The 13,176-nt window shown below is 41.7% G+C and overlaps 1 protein-coding gene across 1 annotated transcript in view; it reads left to right on the top strand.

The window, feature by feature from the left end:
- T265_12870 (hypothetical protein) overlaps nt 1-13,176 on the top strand; it is a gene marked incomplete at both ends in the record, with an annotated part of 88,534 nt that overhangs the window by 49,176 nt on the left and 26,182 nt on the right. Inside the window, 3 exons of the mRNA XM_009165972.1 lie at nt 6,512-6,661; nt 8,562-8,657; nt 11,916-12,295. Coding sequence (XP_009164236.1) covers nt 6,512-6,661; nt 8,562-8,657; nt 11,916-12,295 — 626 coding nt within the window. The remainder of the gene's footprint in view (nt 1-6,511; nt 6,662-8,561; nt 8,658-11,915; nt 12,296-13,176) is intronic.

Genomic DNA, 13,176 nt, shown 5'->3' with positions numbered 1-13,176 from the left:
TGGTTCTTGTGGTTAATCTGAATAAGCGAATCAGTCATGACGAACAAGCGTCAAAAGAACTTTCGGAAATTGCAGCAAACGGCTGGCGTCAGCTAAACATAGATGCGTTTATCGAACTCGAAATAAAAAATGCCCATTTTGATTGCCCGACTAGTGAATTTCAAGAAAGTTCTCGCTATTAAGGTGATAGAGATACTAATTGCAGTGCGGATGACTCATCGTCCGATTCAAAGTGGCATTGGTACTACAGACCTTTTCGTACAGGCCGAATAGCGAGCAGATATTGGATCATTCGACGCTACATGATTTCTGATAGGCTGTCGCCCACAGACTGTCTATCTTAACGAAAAATAGAGAAGGGGGACACTAGCAAGGGACATCGGGACGGTTGCCACTGGAGCCGATGGATTTACGATCAGAGGTATCGAGATTGATCTAATAATAGGGATGCCTTGGTTTGTTCTAGTCGATGAGACGAACACGACTCCTACCAAGGTGCTCCATAAACCGTCAGATTGTTTGACCCAGGAGGATCTTCGCAACGAAAAGACAAATCCTTTTAACCATCTATACAGATGGAAGAATAAATGACAGGCTGACAGCTAAGAGATCCATTATTATGCAGATCGAGAATGTCTATGAAACACCTAACTTGATTGGGATCTGAACTTCAAACGTCTGGCAACGATTAATCTGTATTTTCCTTCGACTTGCACACAGGCGTTTCGAGCTACGTGACATGCCGTCCCAACACCTATTAAATTCGAAACACTTCATTGTCAGAACGAAGCTGTACCAGTCAAATATCCATACGTTGTTTTTAGCGGATGGCTGTGCTTCAGCTGCACAAGAGGAGGTGGAATTTTGGCAAGTAATTACAGCGCTTTTATCGGAATCACGTCACTTAGGTTTAAACCTGCCTGCTTCCGAAACACTTGTCTTGTGCCAACATACCCCGGGAGCAACAACGACAGGCACACTGTTTTCCTGCTAATGACTGCGGCACTAAGGATCGCGAAAATTTCCGTTACATCAGCAGCACCCCCCCGACAGGCTCGACGGTCGATAATTTACTACATGCTGATGTTTTTAATTCCAAGTAAATACAACGTGCGCTTGTGAACGTTAAGTCCGCCGTGCCCCGAGATTTAGTGGACTTTCCTACACTATAGCGGCGAAAACAAGGAAATTATTTCGGCAGCATGTTTGAATATCCGACAAATTTCACTTACAGGAATTGTCCAGAATATGTCAAATCCAATGATGAGATTAAATTCCGAAAACCTAAGATAGTCTTTTAAAACGCGACTAGCTAGATTGGATGGGCCACTTAGAAATAACAACACCCAGTAACGTCTTATTTGTGGACAGCTAGATAAGGGAGTTCGAACTAGTGAACGGTGAAAATATCGCTGCTATGAAAGGCTATTTGAAATTCAAGGAAAATCTGACGCTTAACTTAGAGGACTACCAGTTGCACAGGATTGAAGACTTCTGGAGTACAAAATATCTTATTATCCGAAGTGAAGCGAGTAAATTGAAAGTGTTGCATAATGTCGAGCCTAACCACAACTACCTACATAGCTGCAAATTGCGGGTTCGTAAAACCAAACAGAATTGGATTTTCCGATCACCAGTGTGAGCATTCCCTCCACCACGGAAGTGCCAATTATTTTACTAGATATCTCCAATTTTTGGTCAACATCCGTCAAACGCTTCTTTGAGTTCTACGCAATACTTGTCCCACCCTGTTGCTTGCCTAACCGAGTTAATGGTTGGCCTTGTCCCTCCGGGCTTACAAGAGTATCAGTGACTTGTACGTAACATTAAATTTGTCTCCGATTGTGTTTTATCCACTGCGCGCAGGCCACCAGCTGGTCAGATGCAGTTACTTGAAGTACTAGATTTCTGCAAATGCTTTTGTAAGACAAATGATTCTTGTGGAGCTGAACGTTTCCATTTGAACCATAGAGAATAAAATTGACGGATAGACTCATTAGAGCTCACAAAAGAGCCCAATCTAGACTGTATGTGGTTGGATTGCCATAGACGCCAGCTTTGAACTACAAATTTGAGCGTTGATATCGGCCGTCGATTCTTTCACTTTTCAATATAGTACTACATTCCATTCCACCAATACGATGCAGTCGTAGACCTGGATGTCGCCCAAAACAAATCGCTTTAACTGTGGTGGATAGGCAGGCAGGCAGCTTTACCTCCGATTTTTTATTCGGCACTTTAGGAGTGAACCCGCTTGCGAGTGCCGTCGTCCTCCTACAGTCCACAGACTGAACAGCTTTGCAAGCTGACTGATTTTCACATGTTCAACTCCAGTCGCTTGCGCATTAATCGATCACATGCGAGCTTTGTGACACACTGAGCTCTTGAATAAGACGCATGTAGGGCCTTCTTCTAAAAATGTCTGGTAAGGGTTAGACATTTTCCATCATCTAAAACGAAAATTATAACTTTTGAGAAAAGTTGGTCTTGCAATCCCAGTCTTGCTTCTCCATGGACTCTCTGAAGATCAGCTAGTTGGCCATATTTGAACTGATAGGTACTGAAGTTCGGTATCAATGCGGTGAGTTGCAGTAAAGCTGGTGATGAATCAAGGAGCTTTCGATTCCATACATCTTTGCCATCTGAAGAACCCTTGATCCGGTCCTACAAGGGCGTACTCTATTTCTCACGCTGACACAGTAGATGAAGTCGATTGAGGATTCAGATAAGATTCAGCTGCACCATTCAATATCTGATGACAAAATAGTAGCACTGTATACTGAGATTTTTCTGTTCACTCACTGGCGGTGATTGCTCTTGATACCTTCTAGATGTCTGTGAAGTGCTGTACCGTACTTCGATATTTCAGTGTTAAACTCCTAGTCGATCTGTTGGTCCGTTACGACAGTGCTCCTCAGATGGCGGAAATCTGAGCAACGCGCTATTCGAATAGCGTCCACTCTTATGTTCCGTAGACTTCGTTAACTCGCTCCGCCTAGATAGGTTGATAGGAAGCAAACAATAGTTGTGTTAAAGCTAGATAAGGATTTTGTGGGCAGAGAAACCAACTGCTCTACAAACTCCTCCGTATTTGCTGAGCACCGTTCACTCAATACTGTAGCTGGCGGTATTCCTAAGTACTTGTTGCCGTTGGTCAGATGGCAGTTGGTGTATTTGCCGGGCTTGGCAACTGTTCTGTTTTCCGAACTTGACAAATCTCTGTTCTCCTAGCTTGGCAACTGACCTGTGCACGTTTCATCAGCATGTGAGGGAACACCGTCACTGTCCGGTCACTTCTCCTTGACTTTGTATAGTTTTCAAAGGGTAATGAGTAGTGATTGTTTGTTTGGTGACTAGCTAATGCATAATCTGACCGACCCCGAATCCCGAAAATGTGGCTAAATTACACTCTAGCCTTTTTTGTGAACAAGCAGTCAATAGTCACTACTCTTAACTAACTATATGAGGGCAAGCAGAAGTGAAGGAATTACTCAGGCAATCCCCACACTGACGATATCCACCGAATGCTTACGAACGTCTATCTTCCAAGCCCAAAGGACACATCAACTACCATGTTGTCAAGGCTCACAACTGCACTTTTAGAGAGAAGACACGACCGAGCACTACCAGGGTGATGAAAGGCAGCAGTTTCCATGTCCACGGGCTTCGTACCATTACAAGCGGTTTCTTTACAAATATTCGGTGTAATTATGACGTTACCGATAGAGGCCGTGTAATAATGCGACAGGTATGATGGTATTTGTTGCCATGTTGTCGCGAGCATCAAAACCAAAGGAACAACTGGCATTAGGAACAAGAGTTGAGTTTGGGATATGAGGTGATTAATCGGTGAAGATAAATCGAACGACACAAAATAAATTGCAACTCCACACAATACTAACAACTTCTTTGGTCAGAAAATACAAGAGGTGAAAAAATTCCAACCATCCTGAAAACCTCTAAAAATAACAGTGAACTTTCTCATAGGAAACCAAAAACCTATTTACTGATGGCCATTGAATTTCCTACGGCGAGTATTCCCCGAAAGAATCGCGTAATTCGGTAGTCCACGTGATGGGGGCGATATCATGCACAAGAAACGCAACAAAATTGGTCGTCAGCGTCTGTCTGAATGGCGTTCATAAATCCAAACGCGACTACATACCAAAGTTCACATCACAAGCAATCTGCAATAATGTGAATCAGTGACAAATTAAGCAGAAGGCTGTAGCATTTATCCTTAATTTAATCGCCACAGACCGAAGTCATTCGAAATTGAAGGGTAAAAGACACAGTAACAACAATCTGAATACACCGAACAACATATTGCTCGGTGGAGTGAGATAGTTTGATATCACTTAGAGGGTAGTTAGACAGCTTGATACAACAGTAATGCATGCATATTGGGTTGCTATGTTCGTATCGAAACGGTTTTACAGAAAGCTAGCAGGTTTTGATTACGACTGTGTAAGTGAATCATGAAGGCATGTGCAACGTAAGCCGGTGAACTGTTGGGTAGTCAGTGACCTCAAGATCGATCATTGCGTCGCACGGCTCGTAGCAGCTGACTTGGAAGGTGTTTCGAGGTCCTTTGAGAGAAACGTTGATCGGTTCAGCCGATTTATGTTTCATCACAGTTGCAAGTCAATTTATAGATAACATTTGAGGCGATGGTATGCACTGTTACTATGTCCGTTACGTACAGATTTCGAATAGTTTATGTCTGATACTGCTGAAAGTACTCTGGAATGTTAACAGCCCGCATCTTATATCTTCTGACTGTTTTGACGGAGTAGATCGAAGGCATCTGGTATGTTACATGCATGCACTGCGGGGCCGAACCTGTAGGAAGAACTTTCTCTAGAAGTGTGTAACACAAGGTGAGGTCGAAGTGGATGCGTGATTGAAGAACTCACATTCGAACGTACGTAAACCTAGAAACTTCTTGAATCCTTTTCAAGCAGCACCTCAAAGGATTTGACATTCACGCATCAAGGTTCCATTTGGAAATTTTCCTGAATTTATATGGTTGCATAAACTAGAAAGGTGGCTTCAATCAGAGTTTTTTGTTACAGAAAGTGGCTTCAGACCCCACAATTTCGTTTATCCACTTTGACAGTCTGTCTAACTGTTTTAGATGCGTAAAATTGACTTGTACCTGCAATCAGATGCCCAAAAAATCATACTAGAACATAATAATGTCCACAGCTTAATCTCAGACACAAGAGTAACAGAACCCCATTCTGGTACTTCACTCAGTAGGAATAGGCTAGTTTTTAACTCCGCACAACTCGCTAAGCAAAATAACTCTTACACACCACAGACAAACCCATCGATACATCGTTCGTGCTTACTTTGGCATCCACTCATCTCTGATAGCCAAAACTGATCCTAATTACACGACTACCTTAAGTCTGCCACTCCGCTTTGACGTCAGAACGCACATTTGGCAGCTGACGAAACGAAGTGAAGATAAATGGATTAGGAGATAAATTGCACCCATCACATAAAAGAAAAATGCAACCACAAAACCATGGCAATTTCAAAGTAGCCCTGTGGCCTTTATGACTGCATAGGACGGAATTGAATCGAATAATCAATATTACTTCAGATATGCTTAGTCCACGTGGGTGAGAGCTCCATGCTACGACCTTGAATAAAGAGAACGACTGTAATAACTGATCGTTGCGTTTACCAGCTTGACCACGGTTCTCCTTATACTTACATTAGAGGAGTTGACGAACAAAGGTTAACCGATCAAATAAACTCATGGTATTCTGGGTGACCCTAATATAACTTCTAGCAAACTGAACGCCAGGGCACTGATCTAAGCAAGTCTGCTCTCAAAAAGACTAATGGTCTAAGTTTACTGTTGCTTCAAGTTCACAGCTCGAAGCAGTTGACCACAGAGAATGAAATTCTCTGAACCAATACCGGTGAGTATATTCAAAAAACATTCGAAGTCCAGAAATATTCGAGGACCTTTCTATGTTGATTTGATTGATTTTTCCCGTTATGTTATAATTCCGTAGAAGCTATGTAGCTTGCTCTATGTTACTTAGTATCCCACTTATTTGGCCAGTTGTGACTCTTCAGAATTAATCCTCCTCTTAGTCTTCTTCTTATTGCCCTTTCTAAACATATTCGGGGATCACAATTCAACAAACTCAACATCCGCAGATTTCTACCTCTCTTATGATACTGCACACCTAATGACAAGTATTCTCGCATAATTTCCTGATAATAAATAAATAAACTCACAACTTCTGGCAGCCACTTTCGTTAACCATACTTTTCAAACAACATTGTCATACCTCGCGGCAAATTACTGAGTTGTCCTTGACATTGTATAACTCGATGGTTTCCTCAGAAAGCTGGGTGCCTTCATTTTTCGGGGCGTTTGGTCATTCTAAAACGTTCAGTTTTATCTACCTTCTGGAAAGAACAATCTTCCTCGCCACCGATATTCCGACCAATGTGTTCTTTTCTTTCCTTGAAACTCTGCTCACAGATACCAATCTCAAAGTCAGTGTCACAATCATAAATAGCGGTGCGGAAATTGTTGGCTTGAGAAGACTTCGCGAAGTTCCTCATGGTGGTGTAGTGCTGTTCAACAACACTCAGTTGTGCTACATACAGACACTTCCATGGGTGGTCCAGAGTAAGTGAGAAAAGTCAAGTGCCGTTTCTAAGTGTTTTTATAGTGCCTATCCATTCTGTACCCTTCTGGTTGTTGGGAAGCGTTCTAATAAGCTTGGAAAACATTCACAAAACAGGCTCGCATATTCTAAGTTATTGAAAGATGCAAAATACGGTTCAAGAGTCAAGAACAAAGGGCTTTCACTCTAGAAATACACTATTTGAGATTACCATATGATCCCGTCTGGATAAGAACAGACACCCGTTTTCTAAGTTTTCTTTTGAGGGCTGAGAGGTTACTGCTAGTTGATGATCGAAGTGACGAAATAAATAGTTGATATCCGTTTACAACAGTATCAGTGCGGGAGCAGCTTACCGGTTTGTATCATCCCTTTTTACCAGTTTGTTATTGGTCCCTGACATGATGAAAGATATTATCTCCGAAGGCCTCTCGACCGCGAACGGAAATGACCTAAGCACCAGAATACTACAACGGCAAGCCACACTGTTGGTTTAGTGAGGACATCTGAAATATTTCGTTCTATATGTTGAGCAAACGTGTGCTGAAAATCCGAGAAGCACCGTGTGTGGCGCCATATCCTGTGCGATTTAATCACATCGCCAATCAGTCGCTCATAGCCGAACTGTTAACTCTCTAGTTGGTGGGAGGTCGCGAGTTTGTGACTCCATGAAATCACAAGAGAAACGCACAGTTGTTGATTCCCACAGGTTTTCAGTATAGACTTGCTTTGCTTACATGACCAGATCTCCATAAAAGAGGACCAAACTGTTCTATAGTTTATTTCGTAGCTCCATGACAGCAGCATTTTGGTCCTGGAATATTCACCTCGTTTGGAATAAACTAACGACCAAAGTAACGCAATTGAGTACAGCTTCAACTTCAATGGTACTCGTGTCCTCGAGTCAGGATTCAAGTGACACATGGAACGGGCGTGTGCTGAAATATTAGGGACTGACACGCAATTGAGCTGCATCAACCGTAGTGATGGTTTCAGCTTTTCATCCATCGGACCTGGAATCACTACACGCCGTAGTAGGCAGAGTAGTCAGGCTGTAAGCCGGAACCTCAATAATGACGCATCACAGCTAACACACCAACAGACAGAGACACATCGTCATCAAAGTACACAGCATGCGTACACATGGAGAGCTAACAGACACCCACACATACTAATCGCACTGACTGCTAGAAACCTTAATCAGAAGACAAGATAGCTCACCCAAAGATGCTGCACATGATTTGTATTCATTGGTGGGAATCCTCAGCAGAGTTTGCCCGAAGCAACCGAAACTTCGGATCATAATATCTTTCTCCACTAAGCTGTATTAAACTTAGAAGTTCTGGTAAATTTAATTAGGGATTTCAAGTCAAACCGTAAATTCACTTTGCACCTTTGTCAATATATACCATAAAATCATGAGAAAGGTTGTTTGTTCTTGCACATTTCGGTCAAACGGTTGGTGGAATTCAAACAAACTTACGTTCATCAGCTGGAAAAAGGAAGTGGAATTCACCTTGTAGTGCCCAGTTCATTTGGTCGATTCATTTGGATACGTACCACATATTGTGGCAAAGGTGTCATAGGAAAACTTGTGCCGGATAGCAAACGAGGTCGAATATATTCAGAGAAATCGCAGTCTGTCTATTGGTCCCCGAATATCCCTAATATTCAACTTTGCAGACGAACCTCTTGAAGTGGAATACAAATTTGGTCTGACGGCTTCTACAACAGCTGTTATCTCAGTGCATCTTCCCTTAAAGGTGTAACTCCGTTTTGAAATGTTGTCCTATTCAATTATTCATAATCACCTTGCGCCGCTTAATAAAACCGTACATTTGAAATAAGTAAAAACTACTACCGTAACCGGTAAGATATTGTGTGTAACTAATTTTTTGGCAGATAACGGCCCAGAAAATTTTGAGCCTCCTGATCTATCAAGGATCACTGGAACTATGCATATCGCTGTTCACGAAAGTCCTGATTTGGAGACGTGTAGTAAGTTGAACTGCTTCTCTCTAATGTTCTCCATTTCTCTCACTCCGACACAAGTTTTATTTTAAATGAAATTTTATCCTATTATGTACAATGTACATGCGGTGGCGGTGAAATGACATACGCAAGCCCACCTCCCACATCTGATGGAAACAATGAACCGCGTCCTTTGCCCTATCTGTTCCCAGGTTTCTTATCGCATGAAAACAATCCTCTTTTTAATACCGGCTTCCTGTAACTTGGTTTCTCACAAGCCACAAATCACTTTTAAGTTTCCTGAGTTTTCGGGCATTATATGTAATGAGGAATTAACAACCAACTCGTTTACGGCAAACCAAAAATGGTAACGACGGTAGAAGCCCTTCTACAGGCTAAGAGTTCAACCTTCAGTGTGACAACTGACACCGACTTTTTTATAGCTCTTTTTAACCCCAGATATTTCAAGATCTTCAAACCACAAGATGCTGGTTTCGCCAAAGTATATCCGAATCTCCCAATTCAGTCCATCTAAAAATTTGGTATTTTCACATTCGAGGACGGGCATTGTCATTTGCAGGCACCCAGTTATTTGTTTAATGTGTCAGTTCGCTCATCGATCACATTTCAAGATAGTCCGTTTGTTTAAGTCCTACGGAACACAAATATTGCGTGATCAGCTCAAAGTATTTTTTCTGGTGCTATTTCCTTGAATTAAAAATCAGTTCACGAATGATGCCCAAATTGACGATATTGCAAGTAGCATTCCACAGTCTTGTTCCGCAAAATACCTACGGCAGCACACATTGATATATAGTGTACATTCAGCATATTTCTATCACTTACGTAGGTATTTTGATCACTTAAACTTCTGCGAAAGCAGATCCACCCCTGGTGCATACAAGTGCTTAGAATCAGAGGAATGTGTAAATATGGCTAGTTCTCTGTAGGAAGTGTATACCGGGTGCGATTAGTGTACCTACTTTTTCCACAACTGCTACTCAGAGCTTTTACGCTATAAATTATTTCAACATGTCAATAACTGACTACCTGTATGGTATCCAAGATGATTAGTCGAAGTGATCAGACTCCTATTTCTCGACTCATTTTCCTGGGAAAATAAAAACTGGTTTGGGTAACTTGAAGTTCTGTTGACTGATCAGCATGCTCATTTTTCTAAACACCGGAAATAGTTTACCTTTCGTCTGCTGTCTAACCAAATAGTTTCTAAAACCACCAAACGCGTCGAAAATGCATCGACCAAGTAGATGCTTCTACATCTGCATGTGTCTGATAAATCCACCAATGGGTGTTGAAAGCTTGGGAGTCCGTCAACCATCCGGTCACTTGCTCTTGTATTCTCATCCGCAGCAAATTACTGGTGCCAATAGAGGCCGACATTGTTGGGAACATTCGTGATACAGTCAGACCAGGGAAAACTCAGCCACATGAGGCCCTTCATATTTACTGGGACGTGTGATGTAGGCGTTGAGGAGCAGATTAATCGAGCCTTTGGTTAGGAGTTCCATACTGCTGCCTTTCAGTGTCTGGTTTACAATCCTGAAGAAGTTGTTTCTGCGTGTTACCAGGTTTCGACTTCCTCAGATAATCAAACTGCTCATTAGTAACCAAACCGCTGAAATAAAGCAAAAAGCTCCTCAGATCAAAAAGTACACTCAAGTTTCAGCCAACATTACACAACGTGTATTGGTGTCGCTCATCACCATTTTCGCTAATGTCGATTCCTTACTTGGATAGAAGACAACACGCTTTTGTATAGTTTAACCGACGTGAGCGCGAATATCCCGGGTTGCAAATTAAAAACCGTCCTTCAAGCATTCTAAGAAAAACTGTACGGCATTCGACGCAAACGAAGTTGAAACGATTGGGCGTTGTGTGCGAAATCTAGGTGAGGTGGATTACAATCGAGTAGAATAACGAGATTTGTATCAAGGCCGTTTCACCATGGCAGCGAACCTTCAAAATAATCACCTTACGTAACGGATTGGAAACCGTCAACAATATCTAACTGCTGGTCATACAAAAAGGTACAACCGAAGCTGTCGTTGATTCGCGTGCAGTACGTAGCTTTTTTTAAGAGATAAGCTTGAAAAGAATGCTGTTTTTATGGAATGGTGCGGTAACGTTCACCCCATGTGGGATAAACTAGTTCGAATTCTTCCACCTTATCAGTGGTCACCACGGGAGACGTGCAACATCTTTAAATAAATTGAATACTCCCTATGCATGAGTCAAAGTTTTAAATTACTAAATACTAGGGTTACGACGTCGATAATGTTAGCGACATTTCGCTATTACTTGATAAATTCTTACCAGGCATTTCCGGAGTGCTTGCTTTATTTTGGCTTGCGGAAACCGTTCATTCCTTTACGCATAACCCATACTCCTCACATCTGCACCTCACAAGGCACACCTTAGATAACCTAGAAAATTTGTGTCTGCGAAGATTCGCTAAACCAACAAATTTCTGAAGACTTGTTTGCGGCTAATGTCGTTGTAACGTAACGCATTTAATGTTTGTTAGTTTTCAGCTATGTAGAAGAGTTTATTCTAACATTCAAGTAGCAAACCAACTGGACAGAATGTTGATGGTGAAATCGCCAGTGTTATTTCAGTGATATCGAGTGTCGCCGATATCTCATACGTATTTTGTTGGCACTACCATATCAATTACTAGAAAGTCTGGGACGGGCTAACCACGCGGCATGAACAGCTCTAACCATAAATAGATTAACTTATAACTGAGTTATGAATAATTGGTGAGAGCATTTGGAATGCAGTGCAGCAGAATTTTTCTCGGTATTCAAATGGTTATAGACACATCTTTCTGTAAGTGACAAGGAAAACTCTGAGAATTGTGGTTTCGTGCAATCCGTAAATTAGGGGATTTGCATTACTTCCTACATGATTATGTGGCAGGACCTTGCAGGCTATTGTCTCCTAATTTTTGGCCAAACAACCTGTGTTTTAAGTTCTATATATGAGGCCAGTACCAAAAAGGAATTAGAGCGATAACAGGGCTAGCTTAAGTTATATCATTTAGCTTTTATGCTATAGAATTGCGATCTTTAATAAGTCGATCACAACTCCCTGGGAATCTCCTCATTCGCGATAGGCCCTAAAATGTAATCTTGATTATTTGCGAGGTGTTATTGTGTTTGTTACTCAAAAGTGTGTATAACTGTTTACTCTCATACGAACTTTTCAAACATATCCTCAAAAATACCAAGTAAACGGGTTTGTGCTAATTTTATTTCTTTATAGCGAAGAGGGGAGCAATATGTCACACATCCTGTGATCCCCGATATGGTTGCTGGGGACCAGGCATGGATCAGTGTGTGCGATGTCTATACTATAGAGCAGGCGAACAAAACTGCGTTAAATCTTGTGACGAACTACCTGGATTCATGTACCACCCCCTGGGAGTTCGGCTGAAACAGTATCATTCAGACGTGGAAATTCGTAGGGAAACGGAAAATCGACCGGCCGAGTCGTACCTGAGGAGGAAGTCAGAAATAGAGCACTCTTTTTCAATGGGACTGCCAGACTCTGATCATATTTGTCCACCATGCCATCCAGAATGTGCACACACTTGTTCAGGACCGGGGCCAGATGAGTGTATTGGGGATTGCAAAATTGCTTGGGTAAGCATACATATTGTTCAGTGCTAGCCTAAGTGTCCAAGGTAACCGAAATTCTCGTGTATTTTTTTGAATACTTACACGATGTTTACGCATTGTAAATAGACCGGAGACTAAAAATTTCGTTACGAAAATTTCGAAGTCGTGTTTTACTAAATTACAACGGAACGACTATTATTCCCTTTCAAAGGGTCGTGATTTTTGCATCGATTTCAGTATCAGTTACATGAAATATTTGTAAAAGAAATTCGAATAAGCAAGTCATTCACGGAATGAGCGCCTTTCAGACACGTCGGACAGATCAAGAAACACCTTGCTGGTTGGATCGTTCCACTTTCTGGCATAGAGAGTACAAATACCTCCCGGGATATCCAGTAATAACTGATCACCACAGTGAAAAGCCATGCAGTTTTCCAAGCTTTACTGTCAAACATATTTGATTTGTAGAGCTTCACTGCGCTGAAACCTGGATCATTGTGCGATCCAGCCAAAAGGCTGAGTTCTGTTAATTCCTCTGACAGTTTTCATAACACAATATATGGTAGTTCAACATGCGCGAGGATAGATTTATGTTGTTCCACAGATGTCCGATACAAATCTTCTACGAATTTACCAGTTGTTTATATTTGGAAGGCAAACCCCGCCTTCTGTATAATTTAGCATTCGATTGGTTTGCAAATTCCAGCCAAAAGGCTGAGTTCTGTTAATTCCTCTGACAGTTTTCATAACACAATATATGGTAGTTCAACATGCGCGAGGATAGATTTATGTTGTTCCACAGATGTCCGATACAAATCTTCTACGAATTTACCAGTTGTTTATATTTGGAAGGCAAACCCCGCCTTCTGTATAATTTAGCATTCGATTGTGTTTGCAAATTCAAA

Source organism: Opisthorchis viverrini, assembly GCF_000715545.1.
Source record: "Opisthorchis viverrini unplaced genomic scaffold opera_v5_20, whole genome shotgun sequence".
Lineage (NCBI taxonomy): Eukaryota > Metazoa > Platyhelminthes > Trematoda > Opisthorchiida > Opisthorchiidae > Opisthorchis > Opisthorchis viverrini.
Note: the sequence above shows the minus strand (reverse complement) of the source record. Positions and strands in the feature narration are given on the sequence as shown.